At 29.6% G+C, this 23766-nt stretch overlaps 1 protein-coding gene across 1 annotated transcript in view; it reads right to left on the bottom strand.

Moving 5' to 3' along the window:
• The window catches only part of LOC111620024 (ubiquitin-protein ligase E3C-like), a 68550-nt gene extending 46895 nt beyond the window's left edge, over positions 1–21655 (bottom strand). Inside the window, exons 1-2 of the mRNA XM_023361868.1 lie at positions 21579–21655; positions 3754–3832 (exon numbers count right to left, since the gene is read on the bottom strand). Coding sequence (XP_023217636.1) covers positions 3754–3822 — 69 coding nt within the window. The 5' untranslated portion in view covers positions 3823–3832; positions 21579–21655. The remainder of the gene's footprint in view (positions 1–3753; positions 3833–21578) is intronic.
• Positions 21656–23766: the final 2111 nt, after the last annotated feature.

Here is a 23766-nt window from a genome sequence, read left to right as displayed (position 1 = left end):
CTTTTGGATAAATATTTAAAGGATAATAGTTTACAATTGAATCTTGCAAAATCTAAAATTGTGGTCTTTCGAAATGGTGGTAAGGTTTCTAAGGCTGATAAGTGGTGGTTTCGAAATGCTCCAATTTCGGTTGTATCACAATATAAGTATTTAGGTGTAATTTTTAAAAGTAATGGTTATTTTAATACCCATGTGAGGTCCTGTAAAGTTAATGCAGAGATAAAAATGGACAAAGTTATTCAAATGTGTCAGTCTGCAAAGTTGTGTAATTTGAAGGATCGGTTAAGGTTATTTAATGCTGTGGTGGGTTCATCTCTTCTTTATGCTTCCGAGGTGTGGGGTTTTCAGGCGGAAAGCTTGAATACAGTATTAGTTACTTTTATTAAGAGAATGTATGGGCTTCCAAGGTGCACTCCTGGTTATTTAGTGTCTATGGAGTGTTCATTGATTCCTTTATCTTGTTTGATCTTGAACAGATATGTTAATTGGATTTTTAGAACGTTGAGTTTAAATGATAAACGTCTTAGTAAAATTTGTTTGAGTTTTATTTTGAAACAAGCTGAGTTACCTTGGTCGAAGTATTGGTTGGCTAATTGTGCAAGGAACGGAATCAATTTTGATAATTTGTTACAAGATGTTAATAGTGTTTATTTATTAAAGTTAAATAATTTTGATAATTATATTTCGAAGTTGAATCATGGTATATTATTAAGTTCTTACTGTGAGTGGTATAAGAGTCTGAACAAACCCTTTTTTGATTGTTTTATTTATAATAGTAATTTTTCATCTAATGTTATGGCTGTATTAATGCAAATAAGGTGTAATTCATTAAGTTTTTTATGTAATTACAGAAGAGACAGTTGCGTATGTGGTGTGGCTGACTCGCCATTGGATGCGTTTCATATTATCGCTGTTTGTACTTTTTTGTCAAAATTACGTGAGGAGACCTTTGGGGTTCCCTGTTTTTCATTTAATCAGTTTAAAAAAGTTATTTCTGATTTTGATTTATTTTTTAAGGTATTTATTTTTATAAAGAAGGTTAAATTGCTTATTTCATAATGTTTATAATATATTTGATTTTTTCTGTTTTGTTCTTAGGCTTAAAGTGAAAATAGTGGTTATTTTTTATGTAAATTTCGGTTTGGGGCGTGGTCTGCCTATTATTTAACCTGTGGTTGCTTGGACTGCTTGGGAGACTATCCGATTTTTTTGAAAGAGCGATATAAACTGTTGTTTTTCTTTTTTAGGTAAGTTTTTTAACCTAGTTGGTTGTTTATTTTTTTCGGATTTATTTATTTTTTTTTTCGGATAGTTCTCCCATGTAGTTTAAGTTTTTGTTTTTTCCTTTTGTTGAATTTGGTTTAAAATAATTTTTTGAATTGTGTAATTTTCTATTAATATTAAATTATGTTACTGCAATGGACGGATATAATCTGTGAAATGTGTATATTATTTTGTAATGTTTTTGTATACTTTGTTTTATGCTATTTCCCCGCATCAGGGTCTTTGTACCAGAATGCTAAATAAATAAATAAAAATAAAAATAAAAGTAATAAAATAAGCAATACCTTGATAAATAAAAATGATTAAATCTGCCTTAAGTAAAAACTAAAATTTTAATTTTATTCATTTTTACATAAAAAAAATTGAATTAAAATTTGTATTATCATTTTATAACCAGAAAGATTCTGGTAATATATACATTTTACTTCATTGGAAATGTAAAGTTTTATTTAAAGAAACAAATACAAATGTTTATGGTAACTTACTACCATCTTTAGCTATTCCATAATATCAGTACTTTGTTGTATAAAATGTAAAAAAACCAGTTAAAAATTTCAACTTTTGTAAAATAAAATTAAAGTTAAATGCGAAATAAAATTTATTTATTTTTTTGCTATTTCATTCTAAAAATGCAAAATAAGACTTAACAATTAATATTTGTCATCATGTTATTCCTTCTCCTACCATTTTCATTTCCAATGTTAAATTATATTTGTAAAATTTAAAAAGTAATTAATAATTAGTTTAAAAAAAATCTGATTATATCAGAATACAATACTGAGACATAATACAAAAAAAAGCAAGCACAATATAAATAGAAGACAAGAATATTAATATTTTTAAGTTATGGAATATTTTTAAACTTAATATTTTTATAATTTCACAATTATAATTATCAGTATAACCATCTTCTGACTGAAAAATCTTATAAAAGCAAGGATGCAAAGAAACTATAAAAATATTTAAAAATAAAAGAAATACTCTTAATATCAAACAATGCCACATGTGACACTTTATATAATCTATATAATCTTTATAATCTTTCCTAAAAGATTTTGAGACAAAATGTAACATCATATTGAAGGAATAATATTCTTTTCTTATAGTTAGACAATATATTTTAACAAAATTTCAAAATCAGAATTATATTATTTTATAAATTTATAAATCAGAAAATTGATAATTATATCATTTTTAATTATGTTTGCAGACAGAGCTCTCACCAAAAAATGATTAACTAGCAGAAATAAAACCATGAAAGTTTCAAAATAGATGCATCGTTTTGAATGAATGAAGACAAAATATATATCTGTAATGTTTCTGTAAGAAATAAAATTTAAATGATGGCCAATTGGAATAAATATTCAATATATTTACCACTTACAAGCTGAATCTATTGAAAAATGTGCAAGAATTGTTAAATGTAACTGAGCTTTCACAGTTCACATTTGTTTATATTTTTATAGTGTTTTCCAATGTATTTCAATAGTGTGAATATAATTGAGTAATTACTAAATAAATAGTAAAAAACAGTTTCAGAAAACAAAAAAGTGTGAATATAATTCTTTAACTTTTGTTGAAGTAGTTGCATTACTTACTAAAATCAGCATATCCCAAAACATATATAAATTTATTAATTTAATATACATTATATTAAATTTATTTATGTAATATAATATATATTATATAAACAAACATATTTAATTTTATTGTAATCAGAGTTTCAATTATAGTTGTCCTTTATCATTAAAAGAATGACTATTTTTAAGCTGTTTTTTGCATTATCAGTCTGAATATAATCACCAGTCTAAACACACTTTAAAAGTTAATTGTATAAATTATTATCTGTTAGCAATATAGTAGTTTAAATTGCTAGCATTTCTTATTTCAATTTTATACTAGTTATTATTAATGACAATTTTGTTAAACTGAAAATAGCAAGCAAACAAAAACTAGCTAAATTATTATAATTAATGAACAATAAATTTATACATTTTCTAAAATTGTTTTAACATCTCCTTTTAATGTAAAATTCAATAAAACTACAAATAGAATCTTCACTAATTGTAGCCTTATTTACTTATACCATTTAATGTTATCAGCTGATTATTATTACCAGTACAGACAACTCCCAAAATGATAACAATAAACAGATTCTATTGTATATTCAACTGTAGTATCCTATTATATCGAAAAAACTGCATTCACTAAAATCTGTTTTGTAAACTAGACTTCATAAAATATATTGTTAATAGTAAATTTTAAAACTTTTTATAAAATAAAAACAGCATAAATTTTCCTATCTACTCAAAGAAAACAATCAAAAATTAGACAGCTTAATGAAACAACATACAAACCTCAATAGTTTATAAAATAGATAATAAATCAAAATAATATGATAGCATAATTATATTCACTCAAAAAATACTTATATAAAATAAATATGATTTCGTAACTTAAATTACTTGCCTTTTTGCTTGCTCCACCCAATGATTGTTCTGGACGTTGACGAAATTCACCATCAAAACTATACATCATAAATTTAAATCTAAAATTGAAATAATTAAATTAATGTTTATTTTCTATTTTAAACAGATTTTAATAAGAATTTTAAATTTTTATAGTTAAAACTTCTCCTTACATTTACTAATGCTAAAAGAAAAAATAAAGATCCAATGCATTTTAATTTTTATTCTAAACTCATTGCAGCAGGTTAATCTTATTCTTACCTACAATGCGTAAACTGTAAATCAGTAAACACAACTACATAATAATATCTTAGTATACTTAGTATTGACTTAGTGTTTTACCAATATTAATCATTTATATTCTACAGAATGTAAATGATTCTATTGATTACTATTGATTGATTACTATTGGTAAAACAATTGGTATAAGCTAAAAATAATTATATGTAGGCATAAAATAAAAAATATCATTACTGATGTATGATATTAAAAAAATCAAATTATTTTCTTAATTCATAATAGAGCATTTTATTATGAATCTTATTCAATTCAAAATCATATATTATGCATATATTTTTCTATAAACATACTGTAAATGCAGGCATATAAATCAATCTCATACTTATATAAATTCAATCAATAAATATCTAGTAAATGCTTATCAAATTCAATCAATTAATTAAATATTGTCAGATTTTTTCCAGTTATATTTGTGCTGAAAATTTAATAACTTATCAATGTAATTTGATAAAAAAATAGACAGTGACATTGTTTAATTTTTATCAAACCTAATAACTGATTAAACTTCCAGAATTTCCAAAATCCAAAATTTTTATGATTAAAAATTCAAATAATTATCAATGCATTAAATTAACAAATATTAAAGATTTTTTATTTTGGATAAGAGCTCTAAGAAAATCTGACAATATGTGATTTGATTTTTCTCATAAATTTTATTTTGTAATATTTTTTATACTACTCTTATATTAATAATTATTCTTCTGTTTTAATACTTAAGCAAAGCATTATTCACAAAGTACAAAGCATTATTCTCTTGTATACATTGCTTCACAATAATAGGATTTTTTAACAATAAAGCTCCCTGCAAAAATAAATTCAAATTTTCTGATTTGCTCTTAAATTAAAATTAAGGGAAGCATTCTTCATTTCTTTAATCACTATCAAAACAGATGTTTATAATGAGGTCACTGGCTACCATGACTTATAACAAATATTTTTAAGGATCCTAAAAATACACAGACCATAGAAAAAATCATGAAAGACTACAGCTCGTCCATGCTTGATTTAGACAATATTATAAATTAGCTTACAAGGAGAGCCTACGGCTTTGGGGTAACGGATTTTGACAATCTTTGGTGTAGAAGTAGTACACCATGTGAGTGTACTACCTGTAAAATACTAAAGTGCAATACTCAAATATAATCAAGAAAATCGAGCTTAAAGTTTTTTAGCACTTTATATATAAATTATACGTACTTCTATTTGAGCGTCCTGTGGCAGAGTGGTAACGAGTCCGATTCATAAGCTTGAGTTCTCGGGTTCGATTCTCGCGTAAAATTTTTTTTTTAATTCATAAATACTTATAATGTATTTATTTATTTACTCATTCATTTATTTCTTATTATTTATTTATTTTAATTTAATTTCTACTATTCCAAGTCTAATATTTTTATACTTTTGTTGACAATAACGGCGCATTCTTGACACCTATGTGTCAACTTTCCCATCTAATTGTTATCACTAACGGTGACCGATCTAATTCTCACTAGGAGCGTTTTTTCTATCGGAGTTCTTTTTCACTCACTCTTTAACAGTTCGTTTCTAAATTTCGACACGAATAGACGTATTTGTGTAGTAAAACTTATTTTGAAAAATTATTTTATAATCGAAAAATGTCGTCAAGAGAAGCAAGTTCTTCACGTTGTGACGAAAAAACTGTTGATGATACCTTTTAAAAAAGCAGCATTTATTTGTTGTTCTTGGTGTAGACAGAATTTTTGTTTTGAATGTTTTTATCATAAGTATCATTCACGATCATGTACATCTGACAATGATATGTAATTATATAATATTGCTTCAATAAATTATATTCGTTTTTCTTGGTTATATTTGAGTTTTGCACTTTACAAGTTAGTATTTTACATCACTGTATAAAAAGTTATCATCAACAGTTTTTTCGTCACAACGTGAAGAACTTGCTTCTCTTGACGACATTTTTCGATTATAAAATAATTTTTCAAAATAAGTTTTACTACACAAATACGTCTATTCGTGTCGAAATTTAGAAACGAACTGTTAAAGAGTGAGTGAAAAAGAACTCTGATAGAAAAACGCTCCTAGTGAGAATTAGATCGGTCACCGTTAGTGATAACAATTAGATGGGAAAGTTGACACATAGGTGTCAAGAATGCGCTGTTATTGTCAACAAAAGTATAAAAATATTAGACTTGGAATAGTAGAAATTAAATTAAAATAAATAAATAATAAGAAATAAATGAATGAGTAAATAAATAAATACATTATAAGTATTTATGAATTAAAAAAAAAAATTATACGCGAGAATCGAACCCGAGAACTCAAGCTTATGAATCGGACTCGTTACCACTCTGCCACAGGACGCTCAAATAGAAGTACGTATAATTTATATATAAAGTGCTAAAAAACTTTAAGCTCGATTTTCTTGATTATATTTGAGTATTGCACTTTAGTATTTTACAGGTAGTACACTCACATGGTGTACTACCTCTAAACCAAAGATCATCAAAATCCGTTACCCCAAAGCCGTAGGCTCTCCTTGTTAGTAGCGCTCACAATTAGAGATACATTGACAGCCAGTTGCCATTCTACAGGACCCAGGATCAAATCCAGGCAAAATACAAAAATTTTTCATAGCACTCTGTCCCAGCTACATCAGAACCTGTCATTCACTACCTGGTTTCCTCCTATTACAGACCTGACTGAATACATGGTAGCTTTTCCCTCATCTTTCTATCCTGTGGGCAATAAGAGGACCTTTTTAATCAAATTCATCTTGACTTTGGTCAAGACAACAATGGGTCAGACTAGATGGTGAAAAATGGGTTTGATGTAACAGGCCCCAAAATTCACACAGTTTTTCATCCATCCAGAATTGATCCAGGTTCTCCCAGAAAAGTAGACTAAAACCTTACTGCTTCAATCATCCAGCCAGCTACCCATGAAGGGCATAACTAAAAGGTCTTATTGGTCATCATTAGGGTAGAAATAACAAACAAGAAGTAGGCATCTATTATTAAATTCTTTTAATTATGAAAAAGTAATTCCAGTTATATGAAAGAATGAGAAGACAATCTAAATGTTAATATACATTGACAGCAAATAGTGAAAACATATGAGAAACCAGAAAGTAATTTTTAATCACTCTTAGCAAAATGGTTCAAACTACAAAATATGGAAAGCAAAAATTTTCAATTGTTGGATTAACAGAGCAATTGCTTAATGGAAAATTTGTCAGTAATAGGTATCACATACTATGAATTACTCACTCTACTTTTTTCATTTGCTGGTAATTCACTGTTAATGTGGACTTATTTGAAGTGAATAAATAATTTGCTTTTTCAGTTTTTTTAATAATCACTGATTTTTTTCATTTTAAAGTGAACAACACATAAGGAAAAAGCACTGTAGGTACTGAAAAATGTGACATATAAGCATAAAATCATATAAATGAAGTATTTTATACTGGAGAAAAAGTTGCACAAAAAATATTTAATGTATATTTGCAAAAAAATGTACAACTGAGAAATGTATAAACAGGGTCCAACTGTATCTCAATTTCTATTATACAAAATCTGTATCAGAAATACTGGAAAATCTGGAATTGAAAGTCAGTAAAATAATCCTAAAATAATTATTATGCCTTTGTGTCCTATATCTTAATTTAATATTTATCTTGTATACTAATACTTTATCAATTAATAGGGCTTATTATACTGGATTTATGGATGCAGAAATTTAGTCTTACAGATCAGAAATAATAAATCAAAATTAAAGTAAGAATATATCAATGGTGTCTCTTCAGTGTTATCTTTTTCCAGTCCACTGCTGAAGAGTAACTTAAAAGTTAGGTCAAGTTAACTATCTACAGCAGGGATGGCCAACACGGAGACCACGGTCGACCAAAAGGTTTTGAAAGTATCCCGCAAAGCTAAAGTTGAACAATTTGCTTTCACTTATGTTTAAAAATCTTAATTCAATAATTTATTCTTACAATAATAATACGTCTGTGCAACGTACCTCAATGGCGTAGCATAGTGGGGGGCGACAAAATTTTACAATAAATAATAATATCTTGTAAAAATTTGAACCATTTCATTTCATATTTTTGTCACACCTACGATTTGGACCAATTGAAATGAGCACAGAATTTTTCATTATTTATTCTGTGACAAAACTGAATTTTAGTCTTTTAAATTGAGGTACCTAAATAAGGGGGCGGCGAAATTTTCCTCTGCCCCGGGCGGCTGACACCCATGCTACATCACTGACGTACCCATTAGGGATTGTATACCGGTTTACCGATTTACCGGTTAACCGATAAATTGACAAAAAAACATTCGGTAAACTTACCGATAAATTTCAAAAATTTACCGGTAATTCGGTAAATGAAAAATTCATACTAGACATTTTTATGTAAAGAATATTGTTTTTATAGATATTTAAAAGGGCTAAAGGGACATTGAAAAAAAATACAGATAAGTGTAAGCAACAATATACCTAATTATTAATTTTATGTGAGATATTTTCTGTTTAATTTTAATTTAAACTTTCTTGGGTTTGAGAGGCACTGTAAATTGTACAGAAAGCTCTAGTTATCTATTTGTGCTCTGCCGTTTTTTGAGATTTTTAAAGGTTTAAAATCTTTAAATCAACGTTTTTCTTAAAGAGCAAGTAAATATCTCTTTTTTAATATTTAAAAATAATAATACGTAAATATTTCACGTATTTTTTAAATTAATAGCAATTTTGAATACACCACATTATGACAGGACATTAATGCAATATTATTGCAAAATAACATTAAAATTTGTACCTTAAATAAATTTTTTACTTCTAACAACTGTTTAAGTAATAAAAATCTTTCCAGCATGTTTAGTAAGCTATTCCACCTGGTTCTAAAATCTAAAATTAAAGAAAGTTCTTTTTGTGAGAGTAATGAGGATTCCCAACGAAAATAAGGTTAGAATAATACATATTTGCACAATCTTGAGGCATAATGTTAGAATCTTGTAATAAATATTTGTATTTAATTATTTTAAAGATGCTGTCCGAAAAAGTCTAGAAACCTAACCTAACCTAATCTGGATGCGGATGGCCGAGCGGTAAAGGTGGCAGCCTACCGCTCTGGGGGATCCAGGTTCGAATCCGAATGAGTCGAAAAATCCCAGGAACTTTTCGGGGGGTGGTTCATAAGGATATGTCGGTCCCCGTCCCTTACCACCCAGCAGCCCCATTGCAGACCTGGCCGAACCCATAATGAGCTTGCAAAAAAAGGCCCTCTTAGTGCCCACATGGCGGAAAGAGTTAAAAAAAACCTAATCTGGATTATTTTATACAAAAATTAGATCAAAATTAGAAGATAAGACTTTAAATAATTTAAGTTTCTTGAGAAGTTATTTTTTAAAAAATGGTATTAGGTACTATATATTATTTCTGTTTTATTTTTATTTTTCTGTATTATTTTATTTATGTTTCTAAAAGTTATTATTATAGTTTGTTTAGAATAACACTTTAATTTTTATATTTTTTATATTCTATATCTTTGAAATAAAAAATGTGAAATGGAAATCAAAATTACTTATATTTTTTATCACCATAATTTTATTTTTCAGGAAAAAAATTTACCGGTAATTTACCGGTAAACCGGTATTTTAATTTTCATTTACCGAATTCCCGGTAAATGAAAAAGTCGGTAAGTTTACAATCCCTAGTACCCATACTGTTTGTATTTATCCCGATGAACAATGCAAATGAATGTTAATGCATGCGCATATAAAATTACTAAAATTGTTTGCCCATATTCATAGTCGTCCACAGTCTATATTTTACCAAAAAAGTAGCCCCTAAGGGATAAATGTTTGGCCATACCTGATCTACAGTATCTAAGGCCCATCAGTGGCCAAGCAGTTCCATTCTCTGAAAACTGGAAGTTCAGCCTTGGGTTTGCACCTCGCCAGGATGGGCTGGCTACAGAGTTTTCTGGGTTTTCTAAACATCTGTAATGCCTGATAGAGGCCAGTTACGTTACCCTTAAAAAGTCCTCTTGGAAGGTGTTCCCCCCTAGGCAGATCACCCAAGTATTGCATTGCCCATAACTTAACAAACTAGCAATCTAAACTTTTCTATCGTCTTTACCTATAACTGTTTAAATAGAATGCACTAGTCATTTATAAAACCACCAATTGGAAACTCAGTAAACAAGTGTAATTCTTTTCATCATGCATACAACACAAATATAACAGAACCACTAAACATGTAACAAACTATATACTGGATAAAAAATTAAGTTAAAAGTTACACCTTTATCTACCGCTTGGAGATCATTTTACAATAATTAATAATACTAAGATGATGTTATATATTGTATTTATACTTTTTCCTTATTTATGATATTTTATTTATCCATATTTAATCTGCAAGGATGTCTTCCATTAATTTTTATATTTATTCCATAATCATTTTATGTTCTATTTTTCTGTAACTGATAAAGATTGTTTAAAAACGATTGAAAACGTTTTTATTATATTAAATTTTTGCTGGATTGACAAAGGTGTAACTTTTAACGTAGAACCACTAAAATTATAAACTGAAATGATATATATTAAATATATGAGTCCATCTAAGACAAGTTTACACTCTTCTATATACACTCTAGTAACTTTTTTAATGCTCTACAAGTAGAAAGAGGGTGCCTTATTAACTGCCAACTTTTACAAAAAAGAAAGACTAACCTGATGCCTAGGACCAAACCCAGTCTTGCTAATACAAGGCTTAAATTGCGTTTCATAAACAAGTATCAACCACATTACATTACATTACATTGGTACCTCAGGATACAAAATTAATCCGTTCCGAAACTGAGATTGTATCATGAAAATGTCGTAAGGTGAGTCATTTTTCTCCATACGATTACATGTAAAACCAAATAATTCATTCCAACACGAAAAACACTCAAATTAAAGCTAAGTAGTACATTGAAAAAAAATAACTTTAGTAAGGAAAACACTGAAAAATGCATTTTGTAGTTGTAAATGTATAAATAACCATAATAGAATAATAATTGATTAAAAAAAATGTAGTTTTATTTGCACTTTACCTTTGAGGATAGACGACGGTGGAGGTGTAAACTGGTGGCGGAAGAGAGGGAGAAGGGAAATGATACTAAAACTTAACTTACATAACATAATGTAACAATAACTTAAAAATAACTTAGAAAAGATTTAAAAAATTAGTGTTGTTTTATATATATTTTTTTAAATTTTTATTCACTGCTTTTTGCTTTCTTTCCTTCACTTCCACCAGCACTTTCACTGGATAGAGGTCGCTTGGTAAAATATCTATGCAAAGAGGTTTGGCTTTGCCTACTTTTTAAAATGTTTCTAAAATGACTTAGGCAAATGTCATTACTCTGAGCAGCAATAAGGCCAGTGTGAAGCTTTTTGGGATGTTTCTTTTCAATAAAATCAGTCACTTTCTGATAATACCTCAAGATTTCCTTTATTGAGCGAGATCCTTCCACGACGAAGCAAATATGCAGACTGAGACCAATGAACAGAAGTGAATAAAAAATGGTGCTGCAAACTAATGTAACATCGTATGGTGAGTTTTTGTTCGTTTCGTGGAGCAAAAGTATGTTTGAATTTCATGTCGTATCCTGGGCCGTTCGTATCCTGTGGTACCACTGTACATTGCTTAAAGGACACTGTTACATTTAAGGATGATTGCAAAGACAAGATCACTAAATCCAGTTTAGAGTAAAAACAGGGTCTAACCATAGGCTCATTAAACCATTGTTTAAACTTTGTGCAAATATACAAACCAGCAAGCTTTGAATGCAATCTCAATAAACTTCAGCTATTAGATTTACTGCCATCACTATCAGTTTTTAGATGTTGGTGAAATCAATCAGGTGAGTGTTTTTGTTACATAACAAAAATGACAAAGAATGTAAACATGAACAGTGTAGAACTTCATTAGAGAAGAAAAGTGTATTTTCATTGAATTAATTAGGAACTATCCAACCATTGAAGAAAAAGAATAAATATTTAAATATAATTAATAAATCAAACAGATTATACTTTATATTTTGTCAAATAGAAAATTTAAAAATAGGATTTGTAAACCAGAAACATTAGATTATCATCTAAATTTTGTTTTTATTCATATTTTGGACATAAGAAAGTAAAAAGTTAGTTCATGCTTGCCTTATCATAAAAATCAGGATTTAATCAGTGATGGCTCGGGTCATTTTTGCCATTGCTATTTTATAAATAGATATAAATAGAGATCCTCTTTTATTCTTTTCTAAGCTTAGTTTGGTTCCTTTATTTATTGTTTGATTAGCTTAACCATCTGCACTTGACCCACTTTGACAAAAAGCAACACATTTGCAACTCAGTTGATTTTTATCTCTGTTTAATAAAAGCTATAAATAGTAAAATCAATTTTACTTTTTAAAAATAATTATTTTAAAGATTTTTTTCCTAAGGAAAAAAAATTCTTATTCTAACTTTGAATTGTTTTAATTCCATTTTAAATTGTCAATCAATCAATAACTGTTGTTGTACTGTTAATAATCAACCTTTTCCCTTAAATGTTTTAATTTTGTATCCACTGTTTCAAAATAAACAAGAATCCAGATTTAGACATTTGATCAAATTTGAAACTCCTAATCAGAATATAATTCAAAAATATTATTTAGATCTTGCATTATTCTTTCCTTTTGTAGTCATCCAGATGAATATCATCTTTCTATTGCATTTGTAACATCTAAAACATAAATAATATCCAATCTAAATCAAATTTCTTGCAACAGAGAAAAAATAGTGAATTCCATTTGAGAAAGTCCTGGCAAACCAATTTCCTAGCCTTGGCCAGTGGTAGAAACCTACCACTGGCCAAGGCTAGGAAATTGGTTTATGAAGCAGTTTCTAATCATTGTCTAAAGCAGTGTTTCCCAACAGGGGTGATATTGCCCCCATGTGGGTGTTTTTCCATGTTGAGGGGTGATTAATAACAATTTATATTTTGGAGGGCAAAAAACAATTTTCTGGGCGATAAAGTAAAACATTATACAGTAGACTCTCGAAAACTCGACACTCCGGATAACTCGGCCACACCCTGGCAGGACAAAAAAATCCTTAATTAATTTTCATTATAGACAGCTTTATAAAAGCTCTCATAAAGTATCTTTCTGAGGTCTGTCTTATCAGGTAAATTACTGTACAGAGTGTATTCATTAATTTTCATTTTCATGTAGTAAAGGCTCTATGCCTTCATAAAGGACGTACTTTTCCTTTGTATAAGGGTATTTGGGCAGTTTATTCTCTGTTGTATTCTCAAGTAAACAATACATATAAGTACAGTACAGTGTTTTCTGAGGAAACACTCATACTTATTTTTTTAACCTCATTCCCGATAACCCAGCATTTTCACAAACTCGGCCACCCTTCAGTCCACATTATGCCGAGTTTTCGAGGCTCTACTGTATTAAGAATAATTAGATATTTTATTCATTGTATCGTACAATAATTAAACATATAACATTATACTAGTCACTAGTCTATTCAATGCAGTACGAATTTGGCATTAGCCTCGGCCCTTGGCATCGGAATTTTGAAGCAAAGGGAGCGATACTTTTTAACGGTTTTATTGAAGGGGCGACGATTCGTTAGAGGTTGAGAAACACTGGTCTAAACCAAGGTCATCAAGAAATGTTTTTATAATACACTTTTTCATCATCCCTGGTTTTAATAAGTTTTAAACCATGGTGGAGATCTAGAACCTGTGTCTGCAATTAATCCTTAAAATTACTCTTTCTTTCTACTTTGAACTTTTTAACTAATCAGTGCTTTTGTGATTACATCAGAGAAAATGGCATAAGATATGAACATACATGTAGTAAAGTTGGCAAAAAAATTTATGAAAAAAGAACAATTTTAATAGACTTAATTAAGTCTCACCTAACAATAAACAAAAATGGATACAACATAAACTTCATAAATAAAAAAAATACTCAGCAGAAAATTTATAAAGAATATCTCTTGTCATATCCCATAAGAGCAACTTTTTATAATAAGTAATATATTATATGTTAAATATATTTTATATAACTTATATATACAAGATGTGGCAGAAAAGTAATATGAGAAATTTTTTTGCAACAATTTTATTTTATTTTTATACATTAATGTTATCCCCTTCAAAGTAATTCCCCTGGGCAGCTATACATCAGCAGAGGTGTTGTTGCCCGTATTCATTGCAGTGCTGGAAGGCTTCAATTGGAATCGCCTGCAGCAATGCAGTTATGCTTCTTTGGATGTTATCAACAGTACCAAGATGACACACTTTAAAATGGGTTTTGATCTTGAGGAACAAAAAAAAGTCATCCGGACTGAAATCAGGCAAACAGGGGGCCTGGGGAACCACAGGAATTTCTTTTTCTATCAAAAACTGGTTGATGGAGATGGGAGGAGTTGTCATGGTGGAGCATCCACGTGTCGACAATGTCCCATCTGATTTGAAGCACTCAATGTTAGTCAACAGTTGACCTCACAAGAGCCCTCACTTGTTCCACATTTTCCGTACTTCTTAATGTTGAATGCCTCCCTGAGTGAGGTTAGTCTTCTACTGCTTCTAAGCCCTCCAAAAAATGTTTTGTGCCACCAAAGAGCTTGTGCTCGTGATAAGGAATGTTTCCCATAGGCTCATTGCAACTTTTCGTAGGTCAACCTCACAGGTTCACCAAGCTTAACATAAAATTTGATGGCACAACATTGCTCCAAATTTCAAATCACTATTCTATTTTCCATAATGCAATACAAAAACAAAACTCCACCTATCATGATCTCTAGGATCATATAGTTACCGCACGAGGTTTAAACTGTTACTGAGTGTCTAGCAGGGACTGACATACAAGCTACATGAAAGGAAGTCTGCAGGTTGCCAGTTCACTCTCAGTGATGCCAACCTCTTTTTATGCCACACCTTGTATATACATATTATATTTATTTATTCATTTTTCACATTTCTTTATTGACTGTAATAAAAGTTGCTGATTAGATCTTAAAGGTAAACCTTGTTTATTAAAATGCCAAAATTTATGTTATATATTATGTACATAATATATAACATAAATTTATATACTATAAATTTATACAATGTAATTGTATAAATTTATAGTATATAAATTTATAGTATATATTATGTACATAATATATAACATAAATTTNCTTCATCCATAGCATTAGTGGTTGTAAAGTAGTTTCAACATGAATGTAGGTTTGCACATTCTAATTCAGGCTCCCCCTAATATCTATTTTAGTTAGGTTACTATGTTATATATATATATATATATATTATACATAAATTCACATTTTAAAAATTATATCTATTCTAAAGTTCAATATAGGGGTAAATTTTGAGCAATCTGTTTAATTTCTAAATATTCATTTTTTGAACTGTCACATTATTTCTTTGTTCTTGTCATCAAAAATACCCAAAATGTGCAAAACAACCATTTTTAAATTAAAATGAATGAAAAATTGAGAAACAAATGATTTTTTCCTTGGCTACATTGTATAAATCATGCATTCAACTATTTGCACACAATTAAGATTTGCATCTACGAGTCTAACCCAGGCATGGCCAACATATGGCCAGCGGGCCAGATCCAGCCCGTCTAATGAATTTATGTGGCCCACGATCAATCTTTCAAAACAGCTCGATGAAAAATTCTGACGCCTAAGAAAAAAAAAAAAGTTAACAACTCACCATGCATTTAGAGTTAACCCTCCATTACAAATCTCTTAAGTACAGCGTAGAGTGTTGATAAAGCATGATAATTGTGAGAAATGTATCTGTAATCTCTATCTACAATTCAGTCTTTACGGGGTGACACCACAATGAGATCTTGCACCACCTCAAAATCTTCCTAAGGCAACCTCTAGTTCGGCCCGTGGACAAAGTTTTCTTTCCAATCCGGCCCGGGGGCAAAAACTGTTGGCCACTCCTGGTCTAACCCATGGCTTTTATTACCAGTTTTTGATTAGACCACCTCTAGTCAAAAAGTCATTTCTGAAATGGACTTTTAAGAAATCTGGGACTTAAGGCCATGTCTTAGACTTTGTTTCTGTAATCAACTGATTAGGATACCACATAGAAAATTAGATTAATAATAGGAAATTCAATAAGAGACTATAGCACTTAAAGACAACTCCCAATGAAATGGATTTTTTTGTTCAATTATCAAATGACTATAGATATTTTAACGATAAAAAATTTTTTAAAAATTCCATACCTAACATCAAATAAGTAACATTGAAACAATGTAATTCTATAGTAAGAAATGTGATCATTGAAAGTAAAGATTAAATCACATCTCTCAAAGTTTACATGATATCATATTCTTCATGCATCTGTAATGAATTCCCATAAATATAAAAATAATACTTTTTCAGTAGAGACAACATGTACATGATTGAAAATTTTAAAATATTAATTTAATACATGAAAAAATATTAAATATGAAGATGTATAAGGGTATTTGGGCAGTTTATTCTCTGTTGTATTCTCNAAAATTGTAGGATTACTTACCGAGTGTGCACCATTCGACATCGCCATTGCTCAAGCTTGTTTTCGTCGCAAAGCAGCACACCAAACCGCAGCCGATTTCTGATAACTTATTTTTCTGCGAAAACTTTGTTGAACTTTGGAGACATCATTAATATAAATAATTTTTATCGCCGTTGAATAAGAAATGTTTCTTTCACAAGAAATGTATAAAATTACAGTACTGTATTAGACTTACGATACCTAATTTACATACTGTACAGACAATAGTTCGCCTAAAGTCTCCGTAGCATGGCGCTACGCAGCAGAAAATATACATATAATTATAATAAAGTTACAATAAATTAAGTTAATATATAATTATATATACAGTACCTAATTTATATAATTAATATATAATTATATGTACAGTACCTAATTCATATATAATACTGTACAGACGATAGTAATTTCACCATAGCATGGCGCTTGACGGAGCGGAAAGTAGTTCGGCTGCCTGATGTGTACAGTACCTAATTTATATAATTAATATATAATTATATGTACAGTACCTAATTCATATATAATACTGTACAGACGATAGTAATTTCACCATAGCATGGCGCTTGACGGAGCGGAAAGTAGTTCGGCTGCCTGATGACGTTTTACGTAATTATAGGAGTTTTTTTTACCTTTTTTTACGGATACCGTCGCATTTTTTTGCAGTTTTATAGAAATCGTAATTATAGGGGGGTCTACTGTAATAACAAATTTAACTCAAGTATATATTACCCTACTTCTAATTTAATTCAAAAATCTATATTCAGTATTCATTAATTAATACAAACAGCCAAATGTTAAGCAGTTAACAAATAACAAGCATTACTTAGTAACACTTGCATGTTACTGAAATATGACAAATTTGTACATCACTAGAAGTGCCGACAATACATTTATAGAACTTTGGCTTTTGTTTCAGAAAAAATTAAAATCTTTTCACATTAAAAGCATACTAAGGTTATGAATTTAGTTAAAAGAATTTATAAAAAATTATAAATTATTTTATTTTATGAAAGATTAAACTTTTCATATAATAAAATAGACGATAATCCAGCCATTCTTTGCATAGAAAGTGACAGATTGCTCAATATATAGACATACAGACAATGAATGACATGACCTATCTCTCTTCAATACTATTTCTTTTTTGAAGGCAGACAGATAAATAATATGGAGTGCTGAAATGCAATGCTAATCAATGATAAATACACAGAAATGAAACCCAAGTAAACAAGAAAACAGGATATATGATATGACTAACATTTTCATGGAAACAGAAATGCACAGGCAATCACACTGAAGTTATGCTGGATAATTGAGGGGTCAGATCAATAACAACATACTGTATTTAATTTTAATTTTTTTTTCCTTCTAAAGTTTAATAACATCTTTTAGAGAAAAAATTTTAAATTGTTCTAAATTAAATGAATACAAGAGAATGTATACTTAGACTATAAATGATTGTCTTTTTTCAAGTTTTAAATCTCTAAAAACATACTATAGTATTTGCAAAATTTAGGTAATAAAAGACTTGTTTATAAAAAAGATATTAAACATATCTATTTATACATCTTAAAAATAAATATATTAGATATACATACCTAATATATTTATTTTTAAGATGTATAAATAGATATGTTTAATATCTTTTTTATAAACAAGTATATATATATTTATTAAATTCATATGAACCAGCAACAAAAGTTTTTTATAGACTCCATTATACCATTTTGAAATCAACTGAATAATTAATTACCAATTATTGATTTTCCACCATTTATAATTTTTTGCAACTTAAGAAAGCACAGCTTGTTACTTCTTTTTCAGTGGCTTTGTTGCCTTACTAGCAGAATGTATTAGTAGAGATAATTAAAAAATCCAAATTAAGATGGTTAAATGTAAATACAGTAGATCCCCCTATAAAACTGTTTCCTATAGTTACGATTCCTATAAGATGGCGAAAAAATTGTGGCGGTATCCGTACACAATGGTAAAAAAACTCCTATAATTCGGTAAAACGTCATCGGGCAGCCAAACTACTTTCCGCCGTCCAGCGCCACGCTACAGAGAGTTTAGGCGGGTAAATTGAGTTTACTATCGTCTGTACATATAATTATATATAAATTAGGTACTATATATATAATTATATATTAACTTAATTTATTGTAACTTTATTATAATTATATATATATTTTTCGCCGTCTAGTGCGCTACGGAGAGTTTAGGCTAGCTATCGTCTGTACAGTATGTAAATTAGGTACTGTAAGTCTAATATAGCACTGTAATTTTATACGTTTCTTGTGAAAGAAACATTTCTTATTCAACGGCCATAAAAATTATTTATATTAATGATGTCTCCAAAGGTCAACGAAGTTTTCGCAGAAAAATAATATCAGAAATCGCGGCCGCGATTTGATGCGCTGTTCCGCGACGAAACCAAGCTTTAGCAACGGGCGTAGTCGAACGGTACACACTCGGTAAGCAATCCTACAATTTTTTGTTTATAACGTAGTTTATACGGATTATTTTCAAAAAAATATACGTATTTTGGAAATGTTGAGTCGAATTAGTCTAGAATCGATTAATTTTATGGAAGAAAACCTTTCAAACAGCTGTAGTCCGTAAACTGTGATTCCTACAAAATTTATTCATAAAGAACGGAACGTATCTACCGTCTTATAGAGGGATCTACTGTATTGTGAAGGTAACTATAATTGTAAATCCCCAGTTTCTGTGCTTAGAAAATGTCTGTATAGCAAGGAAAATTGTAAATGAACATGAATTAGTGTTACCACCCATCCGGTTTTCACCTGGACAGTCCAGGAATTGACTCACTGTCCAGGTGAACAATTAATTTTGTCCGGGAATTGCATAGAAATTGTGAAATTACAATAACACAAAGTTCTTGCAAATATTTTTACAAATTTACACTATTTTAACAGCAAAAGAACTCACACTCACTGAAACTCATCTACAATTCTGCCATGTTAGTCTGTTTACACCATTGTGTGGCGCGCAACCTGTAGACTTTTTTTTTCTTTTGCATGTACGATCGTACACATCTCCAATATCCAATAGATCTAAGTTATTTATAACTGTTCTTTCTTAATTTAGGGTTACTTATGTTACTCCCATACAAGTCCCTAGTCCCTAACTGTAACTGATTTAGAACCAGTAAGCACGTTATTCTTCGCATTGTAAAATGACATTGCACATGCGTCAGAAACTTTTGTTTGAGCAAACTTGACCTGCTGTCCAAGTCAGTGATTTTGAAAAGGTAGCAACACTAACATGAATCTTTGATATATGAATTGAAAAAACTGGGCAATTTTATTTCACCAAGCAGATGAAAAACAGACAGGAAATCTGCATTGATTTATATCAGAATATGCTCAAATTAAATAATTTGATACAAAACTTTTATTTTTATTCCATAGACTAACAAGGGAAGGCCACAAATTCCATGTGCAGTTTTTAATAAAACCAGTAATTTATTATGTAACTTATCACATAGATCTCAATGCTCTTTATAAGCAAGTAAAACTGTTCACTTGAATAGACAATACACAACAAAAAAAAACTTGAAAAGAAATATACCTGTAATTAATAAATAGTTCGCTGAAAGGCTTATGGTCAACATATACTTTCACACAAGATAAAATAAAAACAAAGTAGCAGATTGGATTTTAATTAGAGACAAACTATTAAATTTATAAGGGATTTGTGTGTTTTTGAGGCATTCTAAAATAAAAGCCTGTATTAGGTGCTCACAGTTATATAGACCTATTCTTTACTATACTATAAATACTGTCAGATTTGTATTTGATTTATAAGTATCATTTACAGTTACCCCTTCTCTGCTTTTTTTGTACAGTAATTGTAAATGCCAAATTTATAATTTTCTATGGTACAGAGCCAAAATGGGAGATAGAAATTCTACCTTAGTGTACTCTTTTATTAATTAACACAAAAATCTCACTAATGACAGCAGCACTCATTTGTAGACAATGACATGTTATCCTAAAACCAAAAAAAACTGACTTCTTGTTTCCAGTAAATTAAATAAAATGTTAAATATAAGATTGTGATAAACATTTTCATAAACCCTGTACTTTTAAAGAATCTGCACCAGATTTTCAAATTCAAATACTACAATACAGGAAAAAACTTCACATTCACTCCAATCAACCTTACTTCATTATTATTTTTGACCTTCTGAAAGTACAATTATGAATTTTAAAATGTTCAAAAATACTAAAAAAAAATCATTTGAACTACTGTATTTAGATTTTTAACAGGCTGAATGTATTTATTTATAAGAAACCAAATTCCAAAATTTTTTAACTTATTCACTTAAAGATAAACACAATAAATTAATAATTGTGATCCAGTAGAAGTTACTTTTAGGTAATTTGTATATATATACAAATTAGCTAAAAGTAACTTCTATTTAAAATGCAAATGAGATATAACTGCTAAAAGAAAGTAAATTTATATATAAGTTAACAATTCTTATTATACTTAGAGATATCAATCAAAGCCTTCAAAGTTGAAAATTTTTGGCAGTTTTAGGATTTGAATCTTCAGAAGAAAAAAATGAGTCAAAGTTAAATAGATTTAAATTAATGTTAAAATAGTAGTAAAAGTAAATTCCAAACGTGTTTAATAATCAGATTTAAAATTCTAAATTGAATTTGAATAAAACGTGTTTCTAAAATTTCTGCGCGAAAGTGTGTGATGCGTTTAAATTTCTCAATTAAATGGCATTGTTTTCGTAATCATCGCCTCTAAACATTTACTAAGCCTAATTTTAAATCATTTCTCTTTCGTATTTTGAATCTGTCAACGTTTATTTGATGTATTATTAATACATTTTAAGCTCGTAATTCTCGATTTATCGATAAATACAAATTATTTAATATACAAAACCGTCCTTACCTTCAATATATCCGCAGATATCTCAAACTTTCAATTATTTATAAAATCGACTGACAATCAGCGCCACCTGTTCGTTTTTACAATTATTTGTAAAAAAAATTAAAGAATTAAATTAAATAATATAATTATATGTATATTTTACATATTATAATTAATTTTAAATGATTTTTTTGTAATAGTTATCACATCCAAAATATTAATGTTGATAGTACGCGGGCTTGCAAGTATATCCGTTTATCTCCATAACTTTTTTTCAGTAGGGCGTTTTAAATATTTCTGTGGTTTTTTTTAAACTTTTCTGTCCTGTGGGCACTAAGAGGGCCTCTTTTTGCAAGTCCATTATGGATTCGGCCAGGCCCATAATGGAGCGGCCGGGTGATGATGGATGGGGCCAAACATAACCGGACAGACCAGCCCCGAAAAATTCCTGGGGATTATTACACCCGTCGGAGATTCGATTCCGTGTCCCGGAGCGGAAGGCTGCCACCTTGACCGATCGGTCATCCGGCCGTCGATATTTCTGTGGTTATATTAATGCTACGTAAATAGTTTTTCTACAGAAGCACTACATCACAAAAATGTTAATACTTAAGGCACTAAAGAATCAAAAATCAGTTTACAAACGTAGTTATGCAATGCATGGGAATAACTGAAATCGTCACAATTGTAAGGAATCGTCAATGTTGCGGGATGGTTCTGTGGATGTGAATAATTATGAATCGTAATTCAATGATCATTTTAACATTGATTGGCAAAATGTTACAAAAATGAACAAAACTGACAAAAATTGAATAAAACTTTCGTTTCTTAACGAATTCAGAAGAAAAAATTGAAATTTTAATATTTTTAAAATCATATATTCATAAAACTTTCTTCTCAATTATAAGCATATATTTGTGCATAGATTTGCATGTAGATACGGTATGTAATAGGGTGGTTATACATTTGGAATCAAACTGATCCAAAATTATTCTGATCGTTCAAATCCTGTGTACAAACGAACAATAGCGATTTGATCAATGTCTATCCGCGTATACAAATGCCATCTAGGATCAACTGGATCGCGATCAATAATCCGAGTAGAAAGTAGGATCGTTTGGATCGGATAAAAATTATTGAAGATGGCAATCTCCATGGTTAAAGTCAAGCCGATAGTTGATAGCAAAGAAATACGTTTAACTGTCGACAATAAATGTATTTAAAACTTAATAAATGGTAAGTAAAGACATTATTAAAATATCCGATAAACTGAGATGAAAAAAATGAGTATTAAGAGAGTTTTGCGAGATTGTACGGTAAGAATGCATGGTGAGCATTCTCCCATTTTGTCATTATGTGAGCAGTTTTATTCACGGAGTAATCTGTATCACGTGACAAAGACTGATCCGATCTCGGATCAACGTTGCCATTCCTAGTACATTTGTACTTTTCGAGTAAATTGAAAGTACACCTAGATTTTTAGTACATTATAATATTTCTGTACCATTTATGGTACAAAATAATATTTCATACCTTAGCGAAAAAAATGTCTAAAAATTAGTTTAATAAAGTCTCACTAGTGTCACTGCTTGCTAATTTCATTTACCCAATCACAACATACACATGATCTAAGTCGGTCGACGTCAACAACGTACAGACAATTGCACGTCCAAATGTTATGACTTGGTCTTCTTTCACACGTGTCACACGTTTCGGTCGTCTACACAGTATAATACGCAGTGGTGATATTCAGCGGGTTCGCACAGGTTCGGCCGAACCTGTTGTTAACATTTTCAAAGTTTTCCGAACCTGTTGTTAAACACACGTAACATTTCTCAGCGGTTTTGTTTTTTTTTTTTTTTAAATTGTTTGAGTTTATCTTGATTGAACATCGATGTTCCAATGGGCATCAATCAAACATCGATGTGAAATCCGACATCGAAATTTAGCATCGATGCTTAGGCAAACATCGATGTTTGACATCGATGTTAAAATTATAGACATCGCACAGCACTGGTACAGTCATACGCAAGATCCCACAATCCCACGCGCGCGAGAAAATACAAGATGGCTGCGGAACACGTGTCGGGCTATCGACAGCGAAATAAAAAAGATATTGTATTTCGAAAAACGATGACATCTGTCTATTATTATAATAATACCTAATGATAAAATAAATGATTTAGAAAAGTTTTTTCTTGAGAAAAAG

This window comes from Centruroides sculpturatus, unplaced genomic scaffold, assembly GCF_000671375.1.
Source record: "Centruroides sculpturatus isolate CEXI.00-Female unplaced genomic scaffold, Cexi_2.0 scaffold12, whole genome shotgun sequence".
NCBI classification, from domain to species: domain Eukaryota; kingdom Metazoa; phylum Arthropoda; class Arachnida; order Scorpiones; family Buthidae; genus Centruroides; species Centruroides sculpturatus.
The sequence above is the reverse complement of the archived record's forward strand: the minus strand, read 5'-3'. Positions and strand labels throughout refer to the sequence as shown.